Raw genomic sequence first — 21,900 nt, 5'->3', positions numbered from 1 at the left:
AATCTTCCTATAAGACAGTACTTAAGCGTTTGATATAGTCTCGCAAGATGGTAATAGAATGTTCATTGAATTCTATAATTATTGCAATTCTGCAAAATTGTAGTTACTACTTGATGATATGTATTCTGATCTCACAAGTGCATACAAGTTGTATGGTGGAACATTATCAAAATGGTTCAAGATAAACCGTGGTGTTATGCAAGACAGTGTTCTTTCAGCAAAAAACTGTGTCTTATTCGATTTGAGTCTTGTCAACAAGGTGCATTTCTGCACGATCATAATGCAACTTCGCCTGTGCAAGCTGGCCATACTTCATTAATTGCAACTAATCGCTACTCTGCAGTTATGGTCAGAATCAATTAAGAATACAGCATAGTTTGGAGGTATGCGTTCTCAGCAGGTAAAAACCATCTTTAACAGTTTGATAAACATGCAATTGGTATTGATGTGCTACTGTGAACCAATGCTGGCAGTAAAGTCAGCACAACATTGTGGCATTACTCTCTATTATAGTGTTATGTCAATGGATCATACAATAGAAGGTTGCAGGACCTTGCATTCAACTCTTATATCTATTATCCGCTATCAAGCATTTACCCCCTGTCCCTCAAAAAGAAAATAATAAAAAATAACCAAACTAACCAAACAAACAAACAGACAAACAGACAAACAAACAAAAAAGAAAGAAAGCAAAAGAAAAAAGAAATATGACAAAAAAGAAACAAAACGTATAAAAACAGACAATATCTATTTTCGCAAACACATTTACATTAAAGGTTATGACATGAAATACAAACAATTAATACAACTGCCAATGATATAATCAGTTGGGTATCAAAACAATATCCATCATTGTTTGTGTATTCTTATATAATCAGTAATATTCATACACAAAGACGTCACCATACTTATATTTAAAGACATATTTGAATAAAAAACAAAATCGTCAATTATACATTTTTCAGTTATTTGTATAAAGATTGCTAACCGCACTCAACAGTGTGTACATATTCCTCATTGACAAGTACTACAATTGAAATATATACAGTGTATGTCTAAAAATAAGTTTAAATTTCCATCGAATCTTAAATTGAATATTGACCTTACTAGTTTAAGGTCAAATAAAAATAGAAGTTTAAAATCTTGTTCTTGTGTAATTCCCAATTGTGTTTAATTTGATGTTTACGAAGTACGAGTATATTAATACAAAATGGAGGACGATGTGTATGATTTGTGTATAGTTGGAGCTGGAATGATAGGGTCTGCAGTAGCTAAATATGCATCAGAATGGGGTCGTGTTTGTTTAGTTGGACCAGAAGAACCAGAGGTAACTGAACTACTATAAAAATAATGTCTGTTGTTTAAATTTGAATCAATAAATATACTGGACAAAAAGGCACAATGCCGAACTCATTTCAATGATTGGTTGATAGCTGATTGCTTTACGCCGTGAACTCATTTCAAATCTCACGAGTCATACAAATACCCGGTTCATGATTGAGTACGCCAAACGCCCGATTAAATGGATAAATATAAGGGTAATATTGTTGGAAGTAAAAACATTAAGTTGAGACAAGCAATGCCAGCAGAGATATCATCTCTTTATTTAAACAGTTATTTATTTTATAAGTGATTAAGATTATATTACAATGTTGACTGCTGTATCCTAATTTTTGACGTTTTTACCTATTATGTCTGTTTGTTTTGCTCTAACTGTTTTGTCAATATAATGGAATTCAATACTACTGCCATACAAGTGTGAGGTTTAGCTAGCTATAAATCCAGGTTTAATCCCCAATTTTTTACATAAGGAAATGCCTGTATCAAGTCTAGATTATGATTTGATTTGATTTTTGGTGTTTAAACGCCACTTTTAAGCACCGCTTTTTGGCTATTTCGTTGCGGCCAGTTTTTATTGGTGGAGGAAGCCAGAGTGCCCGGAGAAAACCACCGACCTTCAATAGGAAAACTGACAATCTTAGTCAATTAAGATTGGAGTCGAGTGCACCCGCACGAGCGGGGTTCGAACTCACAACCTCAGTGTTGACTGGCTAGTGATTACAGTAGTAACTACTTAGAACACTCGGCCACCGAGGCCCCGTCTAGAATATGACAATTGTATTCCATTCTTTAGATGTGTTAGAGCTTTTGATTTTGCCATTTGATAAAGGACTTTCGGTTTTGAATTTCCCTTGCAGTTAGGTATTTTGTTATTTAACTTTTTAAATGCGATATTTAACTCGTGTTTGAAAAATGAATAAAGTCAAGGGAAATGTCAAGTATAATGTTAGTATGCCGATGTTCTTTCAGTTAATAAATCTTAAGTCAAAGAAGGATCAGGGAAGCATGGAAGTATGGCCCGATAATAAATGCAGCAATAAAGTAATGACCAAATAAGATCGACGGAACAATGAATGAAAAAGTTGAAACGAGGCATAGGATAGCGTAACAATCAACAACTTCATGAGGTTTCAATTGAACATATTACTAAAATTTTGAAATTAGAACATTTCAATATAACATTCAATTTAATTGATAAACATGATATATACCATAACGAGATAAGCCTAGTTTAAGATGAAAACACTCACGGTTATTAGCTAACAAATAACATATGAAATTGTTCGTTATAGGAAAAAGATGTTAATTGTACGAGAGACATATTTGGATGTCATTATGATGAAGGAAGAATTGCAAGATGTTTAGCTCATGACCCTATCTGGACACAGTTGGCTCGTTTCTCTATGGCAAGGTACAGACAAATAGAAAGTGATTCAGGTAATGACAATTCGGAACATCATCAGCCTTTTCCCGTTTATGTATATAATTATATGTGAATATATCCCCCAGTAACCATTCCCATTCAATTGCAGTCACATTGCATTTTTGCGCAGGGAAAAAAGGACGTTGATAATTCAACGCAATATTTTGAAAGATGTGGGTTGTACGTCAATGACGCCACAACATATATAGCATTGAGGAGTGCTCATATCATCTTTTTAATTTGCAAAATGACACGACAACACACATAGCATTCTAGGAGTGTTCATATTATCTTTAATTTGCAAAATGACGTGACAACAGACACATATAGCATTAGAGGAGTATTCAAACCATCATTTCAATCTGCAAAATGATGCGACAACATACATAGCATTAGAGGAGTGTTCATACCATCTTTTTCATTTGCAAAATTGTCTATCAACTAGCCAAAGATTGCCATAGACTTTAAATCCAAAATGACAATCCCGCATATATGTATAAAAAAGACAGCTACAGACGAGGTTCTTGATTGAAATGTAAAATAGTTTATAGTAGAAAATTTGACACATTGAATGCTTGAAATAAAATACTTGTCAGTGACAAACTTAAATGTTCGCTATCACATATACCAAACACAGAAGAGCTGGTTTTGAGACTGCGATAAAAGAAATAACAAGGGTCAGTCGTATAATTTAAGTCAATTTAGGAGAAGAGTTGATGTTATGACCAATAACATATTCAGAGCAGACGACTGTTCTGATATATAAAGATCTAAGACTTCGAAAACATGTCACTAGTGAGTTGTGACAAAAACATTTAAAAGGCTTACCTATAACAACATCTGAGCTATAACAGAAGCGTCTATAGGATTAACATCTCCTGTTAATGATCCATCTTCCTTAACACGATTCATATTTCACCTACAGGTTTAGGAATCTAATCCGTAAATATACCAAAAACGTATATGTTGTTAAATTGGTAATGGTTAAAAAGATATTTTGCTTCCCTTTACAATCTTCTCCATTCTGACATTTGAGATCTGTATGAGAGTTAGTATATGTTACTCGTTAAATCCAAAAGGAGGGAGACCATGAGCTTCTACAGGGTGATCATGAGCGTCGACAGGGTGACCATGAGCTTCGACAGGGAGACCATGAGCTTCGACAGGGTGACCATGAGCTTCGACAGGGAGACCATGAGCTTCGACAGGGTGACCATGAGCTTCGACAGGGTGACCATGAGCTTCGACAGGGAGCCCATGAGCTTCGACAGGGTGACCATGAGCTTCGACAGGGTAGGCATATCCTGCTATGCATGCATCACCCGCCATGCAAATTCACCTTCAAAATGTCATAATCAGGAATAAGACTCAATCGGTAAAATTACATGTCGAACGACTTTACTGGTTATCTAAAGATATAAAACCCCAGAAACATGCCGCTAACATCGTATCATCGGTCAACCAATTTGTGATGGCGACCGTTAAATGAACGTTGGGTCGATTTCAGATGCTCCTCTTCTTACCTCAGTTGGAGCAGTTTATGTGTAAGGAGCACACCCTGGGCCTGTTCATGTATAGAAAGAACTTAACGAGTGTAACGTATTTACTGAGCTATGTAAACGCCATACGATAGAGAAGAGGGTTTGTTAATGCTGAGATATTAGAGGTTGACAATTAGAAGTTTGAAATAATCACATTTGTCATATATTCTAGATTGAAATCCTCCAAATACCATATCTTAAACAAGAAATTTATATTTACGTTTTTCATTTTTGTAAACAAAAAAAGCTCTGTTTCATGAGATGATGTAGTCGATCTTTAAATTGAGCATGGCAAATAGTAGCGTAAAGCATAAAAAAAACCGCTTTTATATAACTGCGAAATTATAAAGATTATGATTAAAGATGTATATACACATAGACATAGACTTTTTTAAAAGGATTTAAACACTTAACCCTTCAGTAACAAGAAAAAAGATCCAAACCATAAAATGCATCAGCAGTTTTTGCAAGTTCTAACGTTTTTAAAGTATGTCACTTTGCATGCTCCGTTAGATTTGAGAGCATGTTAGTATCATATTACTTGTGGCTTTTACTTTTTTAATCAGGTATATGTTTTTATAATGAAGTTGGCTCATTGGTAGCTGGAGGAAAGGATTCAAAATATATGATTGACAATGAAACGGTTTCAAAGAAACAACAGCTAGAAAGCGAGATACTTTCATACGAGACACTCAAAAAGAAGTTTCCACTTTTAAATTTCTCTGATATAGATCATGGAATATATGAGGTAAAAGCCGGACATATCAGTGCAAGAAATTTGGTCAGTGCTCAAATAAAGCTAGCTAAATCCAAGGGTTGTGCATGCATCCATGAAATTGTTAACCAGATTGAGAAAAAAGAAAATAACAAAATGTGTGTAATAACAGAATCAGGAAAACAAGTCTTATCCAGAAAGGTACTACTAGCAACAGGCGCATTTACAGCTTTCAGAAATTTACTTCCTGTAGATCAAGAATTGGACGTAGGGTTATGTCCACTAACAACTGCTATGATTGAGGTTACAGCTGACGTTTTCACAAATATGAGGTTTGATTCTGATAATATATATAAATTTGTTTATATTTCTTTTAATTTATGGAAACAAAACACCAAATCTTTATTGTATTTCATTTCCAATCGCCTGTTAGAGGCTCAGTTTGCTAGTAATCATCGTTTTGGTACCTTAAGGATGTATGGTTTTTCTGTTTTTAACCGTATACGATGCCACACAATCGATTTATAAGCTCATCCCTCTATGGTTTTGAAGTGATCGATCGTTTTGATTTGTTTAACCTTTTGATTTTGCCATTTGTTAAGGGATTTTCAGTTTTGAATTTTCCTGACACTTCGGTATTTTTGTTATTTTACTTTTTATACCAAAAAAGGCGACTCGGACGCATTAAATGTACCAGGTGTTTTAATTAAAAAATTTCTGAATAGACCATTTGTTTTGAATTTTTGTAAACATCTATATCTTATCAGTATATTTTGATTAATTTTAGAAAATATCCTACCGTGATATATCATGGGAAAGGAACAGAAAATTGGAAGATGGAATATCCACGCTCAAAAGACGGTGATTATAGTTGGTATATGCTTCCACCAATTAGATATCCTGATGGTAATTTAACAATCTGATTGAAATACAGATTCTGTGTCCACACTTCGAATAAAATGATCTAAAAACGCTCCGTTCTACTTTCCGTTTTAAAGACCTTTTGGAATCCTCTGGTTTTGTCGTAATGATTCACACCTTCAAACCTTTTGAAGCAGAAAATTCATTGGCTGTTGTAGTAATAACCAGAACTGAAAGTAGAACAGAGTGTTGACAGATCTGTATCTTAATTTGATTGGTGATTTCGTAGAAGTATTACACTATTTTATCTGTTTTCGAATGTAGCATTCACAAAGTGTTAGTATTCAGGTTATTTGCCCTTCGCTTTTTCTGTAATATACATTTTGTGTGTGGATTTTTCACTGTCATTCCATCATCGAGATGGATAAGACAATCCATCTGATGGTTTTGTCACTTGCAAAAAAACTTCGAATTATAGTTGTTGATAAAAAAAAGTATCCATAACGTTCAACCGTCATAACGTGTGTCAAAAAAAATCATTCCATCATCAAGATGGATACAAAAATCCATCAGATGGTTTTGTCACTTGCAACAAATTTTCAAATTATAGCAGTTGACAAAACAGATTTTCCTGAAGTTCCATCGCCATTACTTGTGTTATGTATGAGTTCAGTACACGCATCACATGTTTCGGGAATATCCTTCCTAAGAAAAAAGTGGGAAAGCCTAAAAACCACAAGTGCCTAAACAGAACAGCCTTTACAGACAAAATATATCATTTGAATCATACCAATACAAAAGCACTTGCTACTTGGCTGATGGCACCAACAAAAAAGTCAATCAGAAGCTGTACCGAATGTGTGCTTTCAAAAGATGTATATGATTACCGAGCGTACAACAGTACAATATATAGTTTAAATGTAGGGTTTGTAGGTTTATAGGGTATGCGATATATGTTACTGTAGTTTTATAAGCCGAATATTTCCCTAGTAAGTTTGACTCAGCATCACCACTTTTATATTTATGATATCATACAAGAAATGGTATAGATCAAGGGTGGACGTACAAACACTGTTCTTCTTAAAAAAATGTTTTTATCACAACAGAAATTAAATTTGAATCATTTTTAGTTTATTACATATCCGAGTCCCATTCCTTTGACCACTTCATCAATTGATAAATTCAAAATAAAATTTAATGCATTTAATTCACATTATAGAGAAGTACTACATAAAGCTAGGACATCTACAGCATGCTACCACTAAACGTTTTACCAAAAGCTGTGAAGTAAAGGAATGGTATTGTAGTAGTGGAGACAAAACACTCGTCAATGAAACAGTTGATCTTTTCAAAACTGTCGTTCAAGGTTAGTTTTCTATTGTATACATTAAAAATGTATGGTCAATTTCATGTGGTCAAATAATGCTCATGTTATATTTCCTTATGGCCTTATCTCTTCTGAAGCTCAATATCGTCGAAAACTTTCAATATAAACACATTTCCCATTTCTTAATTTTATCAGGCTTAATTTCGATTTTTTTTATATTTTTTTTATAATTTTATATATATACTCTTACTTGAATACAGTGTTTATTCAAACATTGTCCTTTACAAGTTCATTCATCATTCCAAAATTCACTAGGACTTTTTGTGTTGCTATGCCTGCGTTAAAATGTATTTCAAGCTGTTTGGAGTTTGGTTTATATGCTAATGTCGAATAATTCTGAATTGAATGTTAATCTGTGTATACATATTCTATATATATCATAGACATAACCATAACCATAAAGTAAATGAAGATTTTTGTCGAGCCTGCGACTTTTGTCGCAAAAGCGAGACATAGCGATCCTAATTTTCCGTCGGCGTCGGCGGCGTCCACAAATATTCACTCTGTGGTTAAAGTTTTTGAAATTTTAATAACTTTCTTAAACTTTCCTGGATATCTACCAAACTTAGACAGAAGCTTGTTTATCTAATCTTGTATCAATCCTAATCATATCTTATTTTTGGGAAATATTTTTACAAATTCAAATGTGACGTCACTTTGTGTGCTTTTTTAGAATTTCAAATGTGACGTCACTTTGTGCGTTGAGGCTTTGGCTAACTCGGCTGTGTATTTTTATGTGTTGGATTAAGTTGTTTTATGTAATGTATCCTTTTTTATTCTGTAGTTAGTCCCCACTTCGGTTTTATCATGTATATCTATTATATAGTCATTTTATAAAATTTACTGTTTGCAAAATCATATAAATTATTCTAAATAATAAGGATGTTCTTGTCCCAGGCAGAAAACCCTGGCCGTGTTGGGCGCAACTTTTTGGAAGTTTTGGTCCTCGGTGCTCTTCAGCTTTGTACTTGTTTTGGCTTTCAAACTTTTTTCATCTGAGCGTCACTGGTTAGTCTTGTGTGGACGAGACGCACGTCTGGCGTATTGGATTTTAAACCTGGTGCCTTTTGTTAGCTATTATTCGTGTGTTTCTCTATCGATTAATGAGTTTCGAACAGCGGTAAACTACTGTTGCCTTTATTTATGATCATAAGATTTTATCCAAAGTCAATTTTGTAAAAAAATTCCTGTTTATCCGTATTTTACTTATAAATGGACTTAGTTTTTCTGCCAGTTAACATTACATTCACTCTGTGGTTAAAGTTTTTAAAATTTTAATAACTTTCTTAAAATATCCTGGATTTCTACCAAACTTGGACAGAAGCTTATTTATGATCATAAGATAGTATCCAGAAGTAAATTTTGTAAAAAAAAAAAAAAAAAAAAACCTGGATTTCTACCAAACTTGCACATAAGCTTATTTATGATCATAAGATAGTATCCAGAAGTAAATTTTGTAAAAAAAAACAAAAAACACCTGGATTTCTACCAAACTTGCACAGAAGCTTGTTTATGATCATAAGATAGTATCCAGAAGTAAATTTTGTAAAAACAAAAACAAAAAAAAACCACCTGGATTTCTACCAAACTTGCACAGAAGCTTGTTTATGATCATAAGATAGTATCCAGAAGTAATTTTTGTAAAAAAAAAAACTGTTTATCCGTATTTTATTTATAAATGGGCTTAAGTTTTTCTGCCAGTTAACATTGCATTCACTCGCTGATTAAAAGTTTTAAAAATTTTAATAACTTTCTTAAACTATCCTTGATTTGTACCAGACTTGGACAGAAGCTTGTTAATGATCAAAAGCTAGTATCTGGAAGTAAATTTTGTAATTTTTCCGTATATTACTTATAAATGGACTGAGTTTTTCTTCCAGTTAACATTACACACAGTCTGCAGTTAAAAGTCTTTAAAACATTTATTAGATTCATAAACCATCCTGGATTTTTACCAAACTTGGACAGAAGCTTCTTACAATCAAAAGATAGTATCTAGAGGAAAATTTTTAATAATTTGTTCCTCTTTTTTGTTGAGCCTGCGACTAACAGCAAAAGTAGGCGAGACACTTGGTTCCGCGGAACCCTTACGAATTTTATATTACTTATACTGACAAATACATCAGAAATTGTCCATCTAATCTTTCTTTTCGTTTAAGAGACTTTTTGATGTGGATCTTATTTATTTATACGCTTGATTTTCATCCATTACATAGTACTAATTTGTTTAGGGGATATTATTAATTCGCTTTTTAAAGGGGCACTAGCGGCGAGATATATAAAAAATCTAATGTATGATTTTTTTTTGTTCAATCATTAATGAAAGTGAAATAGTGAAATAATTATTCGCTTTTAGCCGCCAGTATGGTTCAATTTTGTCAAAATAAGCTAAGAAACATTGATGATGAATTAATTCGACCTCATTGAATCCGTATTCATGTGAACTTCAATTTAACCCCTTAGCTAGAGATGGATAACACGTGAATTGTATGTGTAAAGCTATTTAAAGGAAAAGAATGTCAACATTGAAAGTGAAACAAAGGTAAATCATTTGATTGACTGATCCGATCCATAAAAAAACATTCTTATACAGGTAAACACGATGATAAACATATTTTTAATCTATAATATGAAATTAAACAGAACCAGAAAAATCCAATAGCACGAGTTCGCTTAATCTATTTATATCTTTATTTATGTTTACGTCGCTTATATGGTCATCGGATGACTTTGGAGGTCAACTCGATGGTTAATTATATGGCGTCTAGACTAAAATACACACGAAACGAAGCTACGTGTTATCATGCCCATGTCCTGTTAATTGTTTATTTTAGACTTTTAATAGTTTTGGATAAGTGTTTTACATTGTTATAAATCAAATATGAGAATTTGAGTCAAATCGGTGAACATGAATTTGACAGCTAGTGACCCTTTAATACTTAGAAAAAAAGATTAAATTATTCCCTTTTCAGCAGTGAAATTATGTAAAAATTAACTTCACGCATTCCACAAAAAAAGACCAATACTCAATAGTTCTCGAGTACTGTAATAACTTGAATATTCCTTAGTGTTTATTTTGCAGATGTTTTCCCGATCTCCTACCATGGTGACAGCTGTGTTATAACGACAACTCCAACTAAACGACCATACATAGATACTATACATCCTCAGCTAGGTGTCGCTGTCGGTGGGAATGCTTATGCAGCAAAATCCAGTGACGAGATAGGAAGGATTGCTGCTGTAATGATGATGAAAAACGAATGGGACTCGTCTTTAAACAAAGAAGATTTTAATGTTAAACTAAAGAATGAACCATCAGGCTAATTAACAAACTGAGATAACCAGTTGAACCAAGAGTTTGCCAAATAAACAAATTATCCAGATGTGCAGGGAGTGATACTACGTATTCTTACACAAGCAGAAATTTCTGGCCTGCTTTACTTGTAACTGAATTTTATATTGAAGTCAGTAAAGGCTATACGATAGGCATCATATACACTTAATAGGGATCCCTTAAAACGAGGTCACTGAACCTTATCCACCACACAACTATTCCATGCATCAAGTATAAGACTTACTGCTGACAGTATCTGATAACAAACAATTAACGTTGATAAAGGATTCCTGAAATGAGGTCAAGGTCAGATGAACTTTGTACAACTAACAATCATTCCGTGTTCCAAATGTAGTTAAGATATTGCTTATAGTATCGGAGAAATGAAGCTAACCAGGAATATTTATTGTTGCTTAGTGGACCATAGAGGTCTAACTCTGATAAACACTGCCGGATTGACGTGTACACATAACAGGGATTCAATACTCCAATTAAAGTTGATTTATTGTGTACACTATATCTTTCAGACGGACATGTATACCTTCAAACCATTACATACACTAAATATAGTCATAAGAAATGAGAGAAAGAAAATGATTCGAATTAAAATTACCTCGCCACTACTGGTAAGCTGAATAAAGCCAGGCAAATTTTAAAGCATAAAGACGACAAAACTTTTAAAGTGTGACACAACTATCATTTATTCAACGCTGAAATGTAGCACAAACAGTTTAATGCATGTTATAGACCCAGCATTACATATGCTAGATTTTTATTAAATAATATTTACATTACCAATAGATAAAAGAGTTGTTCCATAAGTAAAAATAGTTTATTCTGGTTACCCTTGATATCCTTTTTCAAATTCATAGACGGGATATCTATGAATTGTGTTTTTCCAGAAAAAAGAATAACAGACTGGATATGTGTCTTGATGATTAAATATTACACAAGTAATGAGAAGTAGGATACAATTACATTATGTAATCAAGATTTGAAATCAGATAAAGGTTTATGCTTATTAGCCTGTTTTACTGTGTATGACAGAATATTATGTTGAAAGTCTTTGGGAAAACAGTTTTACTATGCCTACAACACAAACCTAACATTATCAATGATTCCCACCTAACAATCATTCCATACACCAATAGTTGACATGTTGTTTATTATCTGAGAAACTGACACAACCAAAAAACCTTAACATTGACTATGACATACAGGTAAGTAAGCCTACCAGAAAGACATGTACATCTTTCAATCATTACATATACCATATATAGTTGACCTATTGCCTAAGTATCTGAGAAACGGACCTAACTGCAAAAAACCTTAAAGTTTACCAATAAAACATGAAAGTGAGGTCAAGATCAGATAACCTTGTCATACAGACATATATACCTTATAATTATTTCATACCTCATAAATAGTTGACCTTCTGCTTATAGTATCAGAAAAACCGGCTTAACCAAAAATACTAAATGTTGACCATTAACTATGAAAATTTGGTCAACGTCAGATAAACCCTGTGAGATTGAAATGTACATCTTACAAAAATTCCATACACCATAGTCGAACTATTGCTTATAGATTATGAAAAACTGACTTAACTCACAAACACAAAAGGTTGACCATGAATCATGAAAATTTATTCAAAGTCAGATGAACCTTGCTAATGAATAACATTTGATCCCTCAATGAGTAATGAATGACATGTAATCTATGGATGATTACTGAATGACATGTGATCTATTGATGATAAATGAATGACATGTGATATGTGGATGAGTAATGAATGATATGTGATATATGGATGAGTAATGAATGACATGTGATCTTTGGATGATTAATGAATGACATGTGATCTATGGATGAGTAATGAATGACATGTAATCTACGGATGATTTATGAATGACATGAGATCTATTGATTATTCTACTACGACTCTTCTTTGCTTTGTGAACAAAACCATATTCTAATTGATATTTGCAAATCTGGACCACAAACAGGATCAAGTAAAAAAAATAAATGAATTTTTGAAGGGTTCAGAAATAGAAAGGCCAAAATCAATTTTAGTACCACTTTTCGCTACATAAAGGTCTACAGCTCAACAACGATAAAAGCTAAAATCGTGATAATGATTTAGTCACAGGAAACAACATATCTAAATTTGAAAAGAATTCGTCAAAGCGTTTTCAAGTTATTAATGACACTGATTGGCAACCACCCGCCCGCCTGTCATCACCAAATTAATAACTGATATATTCCTATGGAAATCCAGTTAATAAAAAAATGTGTTGCATGTGTGTGATGTAACAATTAAACTTAATGTGTTAGTTGAACTTTGAATGATGCCACAGATCAAAATGGAAATTTCTGTTGATGTTGCTCTAGGATATATAATAAAATCATTTTAAATGTCTACATATACTTGTTCACTTTTTAATCACAAAACATTGCTTTTCTTTAACAGTTTTGCATCATCAATTCAAAATGACTCCCGTTCAAATTGGTCTTGTAAGTCTGGTTCTCATGAAAAAAAGTTTTGAATTAACCTATTGGAAACAATTTTTCCCTATCATGCATTATACTCATTTTAACATGGGAAGGCATTGTATTTGTGATATTATTTCATACCTTGCTAATGCTCAGTATAAAGATAACTATATATATAATACCTCCATAATTCAAAATCAGCATACAGCATGACATGAAAGCATTATGTGATCTGTAAACAAGATTTGAATGACATGAGACCAATGAACGAGTAATGCATGACATATATGATTTATGGATTAGCAATGAATGTCATGTGATCCATGAATGAGTAATTAATGACATGTGATCTATGAATGAGTAATAAATGACATGTGTTCTATTAATGAGTAAAAAATGACAATGACATGTGATCAAAATGGATAAGTAATGAATGTCATTTGATCTATGGTTGAATAATCAATAAGTTATCAACGAAACATGATCAATTGATGAGCAATGAATGACATATGATCTGTTAATGATAAATTAATGATGTGATCTCTGGATGAGTTATTAATGACATGTGATCTATTGATGAGTAATGAATGACATGTGATTTATGATTGAGTAATGAATGACATGTGATCTCTGGATGAGTTATTAATGACATGTGATCTATTGATGAGTAGTGAATGACATGTGATCTATTGATGAATAATGAATGACATACATGTAATTTATTGATGAGTTATTAATGTCATGTGATCTATGGATGAGGAAGGAATGACATATGGTCTATGGATGAGTAATGAATGACAGGTGATCTATTGATGAGTAATGAATGACATGCGATCTATCGATGAGTAATGAATGATATGTGTTCTCTGGATGAGTAATGAATAAAATATGATCTCTCAATGAGTAAAGAATGACATGTGATCATTTGATGAGTAATGAATGACATGTGATATATGGATGAGAGTAATGAATGACATATGATTTCTGGATGAGAGTAATGAATGACATGTGATCTCTGTATGAGTTATTAATGACAGCTGATCTATGGATGAGTAATGAATGACATGTGAAATATGGATGAGTAATGGATAACATGTGATCTATGGATAAGTAATTAGTGACATGTGATCTATGGATGAGAAATGAATGACACAATCTTTGGGTGCGTAATGAGTGACATGTGGTCTATGGATGAGTTATCAATGACATTTGATCTATGGATGAATAATGAATGACATACATGTAATTCATTGATGAGTTATTAATGTCATGTGATCTATGGATGAGGAAGGAATGATATATGATCTATGGATGAGTAATCAATAACTTGTGATCTATTCATGACAAGTAAATGACATGTGATCCATGGATGAATAGTCAATAACATGTGATCTCTGGATGAGTTATCAATGATATGTGAGAGGGATTGGGGAGGGGTGGATTTTTCTTTCCCTCCCATATTCATTTTGAGTGGTGAGGGTTAAGTCCTTACTTACCCTCCCAATATCCATTGTTACTTGTAATCTATTCTGTAGTTTTAGAACAAGGATGACTATGTACAGCTATTACAGATATACATGCTGAACAAAATATAAAACTTCTTAACACTAGCTAGAGAAGGAGGTAAAACAGTGCAAAGAATAAAATGTAAAACATTGTATGAAGCATTTAACTTATACCATATGATCAATATTTTTGTTTGAATAAAACCCATAAGCTACAGAGCTTGTACACATTCAAAGCAGTACTATTATTTTTCAAGTGCCTTTTGTTAATCATATACACAATATAATTTTACATTTAAAAATAATAAAAGTCTACCAAAAATGTCATCATTACTTCATAATACAAATATTCCCACATATCCATCCCTCTCTACATCACTGCAACCAACTGTACCAGTTTCTAATTTTCTATATTTATTTTAATTTTCTTTCGATCAAACAAGAAAGTACATTAATTAAGATAGAATCCCATTGTTTGTATTCTAATTGTCAGGATTAAATTACTTATAACATCAACCATATCAAAATATATTTACAAAATACTATTGACAGCTTGCTGTTTGTACATTATATACAAGTTATCATGATGAAGGAAAAACTTTATTACAGTTCGTACCACGACTTTAATTCAACTGGGAAGAGAAATTACTGGTTTAAGTGCAAGTATAAATAATCTATCTATTTATATACATTGTATATAAAAAAAAACAAGAATGATATATGTTACTATAGGGCACCATGCCCGGCACACACTAACACTTTTCTATGTTCAATGAACCATGAAATCTAGGTCAAAACCCTAATTTGGAATATATATATTAATCATTACTCTTCATAATGAATATGTGAAGTGTCAAGTTGGTGTAAACACAAATTTCTTTTCACCAAAAAATTAAACCTGATAAGCACAGACAAGAAAACATAATGCCCCTCTACTATATCCTAAGAAAGGGCATATAAATGAAGAATTATACTTACTACACTAACACTTTCAATAGAATATTATATTTCTACTATCATGATTAAACAAAACCCTGAAATGAATAAATATCAATACAAGAAAAGAAAGACAACCCTTTGTACAGAGAATACTTCAACAAAAATGTACTGCCAAGTAAATATGATTTTAGGAATGAAAATATTGACTATTCAACACTTTTTCTTTCACACACTAAATGTATATTATAGGGATTTTCCAATATAATAACTTATCACGAGTGCAGATTCTCTTTCTCTTCGACTCTGAATCTTGTCATAGCTTCCAAGTTACAAGATCTTGCGTTTTCCACTTTCTTTGATTGTTTTTTCTGTACAATGTTGAGTGGTGAGTTCATGTCAATGTTTCTTGTAGACAATGGTGAACGAGTAATGTCTTTATTTATAGACGAGATATGTTTGTTAGAAAACAGCTGTTTAGGTTGTGGTGCTCTTGTCTTCTTTGGCAGAATAGTTACATCTTTATCTGGAAAAAAAGAGAAAAATAACTGTGCTTTTAAAAAACAAACCAATACACTTTGCTTATAAATGCACCTCTGTTTTAAATATTTCTTTTAGAAAAAAACCAACAAAAGATGTAGGAAGTAGTATCAGTGTAGTCAGTGGTTTAATTGACCAAACCGAGCTGTTCTGTTTGACCACCACGCCAAAATTATTAGCATCATGACCCTCAACCAAACAGTTTGTAATGACCTAACAAACAACAATCTTGTTTTTCTATCAAAGTCAATAACCATGATAACAGTATATTGATGACCAAACAAGGTTGTATAGCATGATAGTGTGCATGTAATATAAGAACTTCTAATGGTGGTTATAATGAACTTAAATGTGTGGTATATATCAATAAGACAGTAACCTAACAACACAAATTACATAAAAACATCTAGTATCTTGAGGGCAACATACAGTCTTCAACATTAGACAGATGTCTATACAATATATGTCAAGCTATAAATTGGCACAAGTCTACACCATTGTGAATAATTATATATGGTGAACCAACATCTAAAGTGGTGGCTGTGTGATAAGGTTTACAGTGGTGAATAAGTTAAACAGAATCATCTTTGTAGACTGTGATATAGGAATATTGTCTTCCCTGGACTACTCCCATCTGGCAATAAAACCCTTGCTACAGTGGGGCATCCTTTGGGAAAATAAATGAGGCTTTACTTGAAAGATCAGTGGCTGAGTTATAAGCTTTGCTTCATAACTGCTAAGGAACCATTCAATAAACTAATGATATTACCATGATAAAAACGTTTACTAGCATCTACAGCTAACTGTTTGTCTTCTTTAATGGTTAATTTCTGAAACTGAGGTATATTTTCAGTGTTGTGTTCCAATAATAGCTGTTGTTGGTCATTAGCTTGATCTTCCATTTCAGCCATGGCATCTGCGAATGCTTCTTCAACCATTTGGTCATGCATCAGATTTTTCTCTTGTATATCATCAAATTTCCCTGTAAAGATTTTAAAAAGTTATTTTTTAATTCAATCAAATGGTTAACCTTAGATACAAATACTCACTATATATTTATATAATTCATTTATAACAATTTTCCCATTTAAACCAAACTTGTGAACCTACATAGACATGATCATGAAAGGCAAAGTTGAGCATTGCTAACATCAGTCAATAACTTTGAAAGAAAAGATGATCGCAAAATTATGAAAATTATTTACCTTGATGAATATCATACTGCCAACAAAAATATATATGTGTTTCAATCAATGCCTATATAGTCTTTGTGGTCGTTTATTTTTATAACATGCATCAGCAGAAAGAGTAATCTATAAATAACCAACTTTACATAAGTTTTTCTGAAAAATTGCTAACGTCAAAATTCTTGACGGGATTTTCAAATTTAAAAATCTGATATATTTAATTTATGATCATTCAGTTGATAAAAAGTACTGTAATTGATTTGTTGACATGTGAAGAAATAAACTATAACCCTTAAAAGACGTTAATTCAATAGGTTACAAATATGACCCATAAATTACGGTAGCCAAAGTCCTTCAAATTTGTTGTGAATGCAACATAATTTATCTAATAAATGGCAAATAATAACTCATATCCTTTTTAAATTTATTTTTTGTTGTTAAATACTTCACAAACAAATCCCCAAACAAGCCAGGGAGGTTTTGGAACTGTACATTAATTGATTCCAACCCATTTAGTTATTTGACGGACACAAGTGCACGTTTAAATGGAAGATGTCTTAATTAAGCATTGGAAGGTGATACAGTCAAATCTGTATTAAGCAGTAGTTCATAGGAAGCATTAAAAGTGACAGCTCAAGAGAGGTGACCTTTTTAAAGAGGTACTGAAAAATTCTGATTCTGACAATGCCCGTGGCTTAGCTCGCGGCAAATTGCTTCAGTGTTTTCAATAGGAAGAAGTACAATGTAGTGTTCTTGGACACATCGAAGCAGTGAAATGAAAAAAAATTAGCGGATTCTGGAGGTGTAAATTAGAAGTTAAAACTTTGGAAATATATTAATATTCTTGGAGAAATAAGTCAGTGATATTGTTTCCATGGAACCTAAAAGGAGAAGAACAGTTACACAAGGAATTTACTAACAGTCAGGGGACTTATTGAAATAAGTGATTTTTAAATCACTTATTTAAGTAGCAAATTCGAAGTTTTGTCACAAATTGTGATTTTGTAGTTTTACCAAAATTTTAAACACATAGGTTTAGATAATATCATTTCATTAGTAAAATTGACAAAAAATGAACTTTTTGCTTCTTTTAAGCAGCAAGGTTTATGCCTTTGATGCAATCATTTAGCTGCAAATTCTATTTTAGTTGAAAAAATGCTATAAAAATGGCTTTACATAATGAACTGATACTTTCTTAACAGATTATTCCCAGCAGTGGGAGTATTTTTCCTGTAAAATTCAAGGTTTCATCTTATAGATTATGTTATAAAATTCTACTGTTCACGATCAAAATTTCACTGTTCGGGGTGTTGAAATTAGTTGGGGTTATTAAAATAATGATACTTCAAGAAGTGATTTTTTGGAAGGAAATTGAGGTATGATACTTAATCAAGTGATTTTTATGTCATTATCCTAGATTTAGTACAAGGTCATCACCTGACATGACCCGGTCATCCTATCAACACAGATGTTGGTTCTGATAATTTTAGCAACATAATTAGTCCCTGGATCATTAGTATTCTCTATCTAAAGCTACAATAAAATTAATCACTTAGTCTAGTGATTAATGTGTACTACTTAAATAGGTGATTATTAAAGAAAGACAACTCTTACTTCCAACCTTTATGGACATAATGTTACTTGAATCAGTGATTTAGAAAATCACTCATTTAAGTAAGTCCCCTGACTCAGTGACTGACTAATGAGACTCCTATTGTGCCTTGTCAGTAGAATACAGGGTTTCAATTCTCATTTTGACTTGGATACTGAAGACAAATATTTTTAGTCATGATTATATTGGTAATTATAAATGAAAATGACCATTGTTAAAAGAGGAAATTAGGATTTCGTGTCAAGATTAGGTGACCACTTGAAACGAGTTAAATTATATAGAGAAAACGTTTGGGAGGGTCTGAAAGTGACAGTTAGAGTCAGGCGACCGCTGAAACAAGCTGATGTTTAAGGCAGGTTTGACTGTACTATAAATTGGTTTAACTACAATTATGGACAAAGGAAAATAATTGTCCAATTATGAAATTTCCTTTTAAAAGCATGTTAAGTAAGTGATTTCAAATTACTTATTTATTGAATAATCAAGTTTCCCTGACTGATAATGATTTTGTATTAATTTCTACCATGATAATCAGGAATTGGTGTCCTGAGAACTCCTGGTGTTGGAGATCTAGGGTCTAGCAAACCCTCTGGTGTTTTGTCTACTACAATTGGTGTCCTTGCTATTTCTGTTGTAGGAGATCGTGGGTCAAACTCCAGCACTCTGGTATGTGGTCCCTGACGTGGTGGTGTAAGGGCATCTTCATTTTGTTCTATCCTTGTGTGTGTACCACCCATTTCAAACTAAAATCAAATATCGAAAATAAATAAGCAATTAGGTCTATATCTACGAAATGATAAACATGATAAAGTGGATATATACTGAACATGATTAAAAAAAAACAATGTTAACAAACAGTACAAAATGTAGATAGTCATTTCGTACCCCAAATTACCATTTTGTATCAATATTCCATAAGGTTTGAAATGGCATACATTTAAATATTCCGTGAGGTACATTGTATGAATGGTTAAGGTACAAAATGGTCAGGGTACGAAATGGTTAGAGTACAAATTACAATAATTCTAACCAACTTGTTCCTGTTGTTTTTTTTATATTTTTATAGACGTCTTTCAAATTCATGCCCTTTGCCATAAATTTCCTACGTCACAATGTTTATGTTATTACGTCCAAGAAGAACCGAATACTTGATGACCGTCTTTTGAGTGATTGTCCTCATGTCAACCGGTGTAACTCATTCATTAAAAAACAAACTCGAGATTGGTGCATTTGAAAATAATATTTAGGTTGATTTTATTTTCCTGATAACAAAGTCAATATTAATACCAATAATACCAATAAAAACTATATTTAAAGATCTAATAATAATGTTGAATTGGTAACCTTCCTTCCTGTGGTCAAGGTCAATAAATAATTGTTAATTTCTAAGTCATTTGGTCGCTTTCGAGATGTTTAGGCAATGAACTAGTGCGACCAGTTTGACCTTGTTTGTTCGTCCTTTCTACATTTATTTTCTTAATGTCAGTTATTTCAAAGGAATGAGTCAAGTTGAGTGTTTGATCTCAGCATTATTTCATAACAGTGAATGTATATGCATAAGCTTGTGTTCAGCTTGGGACATGTAGCACTCTTTAAGACCATTATTACTTTTGAAAATGTGACCAATAACAACTTAAAAGTTAAAGATTGTGTACTTACAAAGAAGACTATTATAGTAAATAGATTTTTTTTTTTTAATAAAACATGATGACTAAAAGTGTAATAAAATTTTTTATAAAGTTATAACAGGTATATAAATGAAACATGTATATACAACAAAATCTCTTTTATTATGAAAGAAAAGTATAAAAGTATGGCCAAAAGGACTTTTATAATTTCGGTATCGGGTCCGTTCGCCCTGATTACATGTTCGCCCTGAGTTCGTTCGCCCTAGTTCGTTCGCCCATAGAGTCTGTTTGCCCTGGGTTTGTTGGCCCTACTTTTTATAATAACATGATAAATATTAATGATGTTATTAAGGTTTTATGAACTTATTCAGATATGTATATGTTAAATATGAAATAAAATACATGTTTCTGAAAAATCATGATAAAAACATAGAAATAATTAAGAATTAATGGCTTGTTTTGGAGCATTATTGGCTTCATTGGTACATATGTTTTTGTTTAGAATTACCTTTAATGACTGTTAATTGTAATGTTTTAAAATTGTTCAACTGTATAAAAAAATACATACAGATACATTGTAACTTGATTTTCAGTTGTTTTAATATATAAAAATATCTTGAATCCCTGTACACTTCAGTACAAATCAAAGAAAAATAATTATCTGTTAGCAGCATTACAACATAAATATTCGGCGAAATTTTCAACAAACTTTAACATACTTTATTTAAATATTTTACATTAAACAACAAGACAACAAAATAAAATAAAAAACAGGGCAAATGGACCCAGGGCGATTAGGTATTTGGGCGAACAGGTACTAGGGCGAACGTGAATCAGGGCGAAGGGACCCGGATTCATAATTTTCATGGCCAAAGTGGTACATGCCCGAAATGACCAAGGCTGAACTGGCTCCATGGCCGAAACGTCATTTCCCATTTGGTCTCTTGCGTGTCTGTTGCGGAGAGTTGTCTCATTGCCATTGGCAAAAAACATGTTTTTGACAAACGCTGAAACGGACAAAAACGGCTGTGTTTAACACATCAAAAAACACAGACAAAACCTGTATAGTTGGAAAAGTTTGAAGATCTAGCATTCACAATAGTAGTCTTTAGAAATGATAGATATATAAAGTAAGATGCTTAAAAAATTAAATGCATTTTATGTTTCAGAACACAATTTAGAAAGATAATATCATTTTTGGATTTCGGTGGGTTTTTTTTCCCGTTCCTGCAGTAAGTGTAAGAAAAACTTAAGTTTGCTAGATGTTTACGTCGAGTTTTAAACCTTTAAAGTGTTGTTGCAAAACGCAGAGAACTCTTTCCGTTGCAATTATTACAAGTCTGTTTACCTGCTTTTTAAAGTTCCCGCTCTGTCCAATCAAAGAACACGATAACAGA

The 21,900-nt window shown here is 32.5% G+C and overlaps 2 protein-coding genes across 3 annotated transcripts; one reads left to right on the top strand and one right to left on the bottom strand.

The window, feature by feature from the left end:
- The first annotated feature begins 996 nt into the window (after positions 1–996).
- On the top strand, positions 997–11,626 carry LOC127719579 (N-methyl-L-tryptophan oxidase-like). The gene is made up of 6 exons (XM_052225798.1): positions 997–1,327; positions 2,634–2,778; positions 4,872–5,352; positions 5,808–5,926; positions 7,101–7,247; positions 10,351–11,626. Exons 1-6 carry the CDS (start codon positions 1,211–1,213, stop codon positions 10,590–10,592), a joined length of 1,251 nt encoding a protein of 416 aa, XP_052081758.1. The 5' UTR covers positions 997–1,210; the 3' UTR covers positions 10,593–11,626.
- Positions 11,627–14,746: 3,120 nt separating this feature from the next.
- LOC127719580 (cell division cycle-associated protein 3-like) lies at positions 14,747–21,886 on the bottom strand. 2 transcript variants are annotated; one of them, XM_052225799.1, is made up of 4 exons: positions 21,852–21,886; positions 19,399–19,618; positions 16,846–17,058; positions 14,747–16,062 (listed from the first exon to the last, which is right to left on the bottom strand). In XM_052225799.1, exons 2-4 carry the CDS (start codon positions 19,610–19,612, stop codon positions 15,812–15,814), a joined length of 678 nt encoding a protein of 225 aa, XP_052081759.1. In that variant the 5' UTR covers positions 19,613–19,618; positions 21,852–21,886; the 3' UTR covers positions 14,747–15,811. The 2 variants fall into 2 exon arrangements, with proteins under 2 accessions (XP_052081759.1, XP_052081760.1); XM_052225800.1 differs by lacking the exon at positions 21,852–21,886 and adding an exon at positions 21,788–21,849.
- Between the last annotated feature and the right edge of the window lie 14 nt (positions 21,887–21,900).

Source organism: Mytilus californianus, unplaced genomic scaffold (genome assembly GCF_021869535.1).
Source record: "Mytilus californianus isolate M0D057914Y unplaced genomic scaffold, xbMytCali1.0.p SCAF_11, whole genome shotgun sequence".
Taxonomy (NCBI): Eukaryota; Metazoa; Mollusca; class Bivalvia; order Mytilida; family Mytilidae; genus Mytilus; species Mytilus californianus.
The sequence above is the reverse complement of the archived record's forward strand: the minus strand, read 5'-3'. Positions and strand labels throughout refer to the sequence as shown.

Coding starts and splice junctions, on each gene's coding strand:
- LOC127719579 (XM_052225798.1), top strand. CDS start 1,211: ATGGAGGACGATGTGTATGATTTGTGTATAGTTGGAGCTGGAATGATA. Junction 5,353..5,807: donor GACGTTTTCACAAATATGAG/GTTTGATTCTGA, acceptor GATTAATTTTAG/AAAATATCCTACCGTGATAT. Junction 7,248..10,350: donor TTTCAAAACTGTCGTTCAAG/GTTAGTTTTCTA, acceptor TTTATTTTGCAG/ATGTTTTCCCGATCTCCTAC.
- LOC127719580 (XM_052225799.1), bottom strand. CDS start 19,612: ATGGGTGGTACACACACAAGGATAGAACAAAATGAAGATGCCCTTACA. Junction 17,059..19,398: donor ACCAATTCCTGATTATCATG/GTAGAAATTAAT, acceptor AAATCTTTACAG/GGAAATTTGATGATATACAA. Junction 16,063..16,845: donor TAGTAAACGTTTTTATCATG/GTAATATCATTA, acceptor CTTTTTTTCCAG/ATAAAGATGTAACTATTCTG.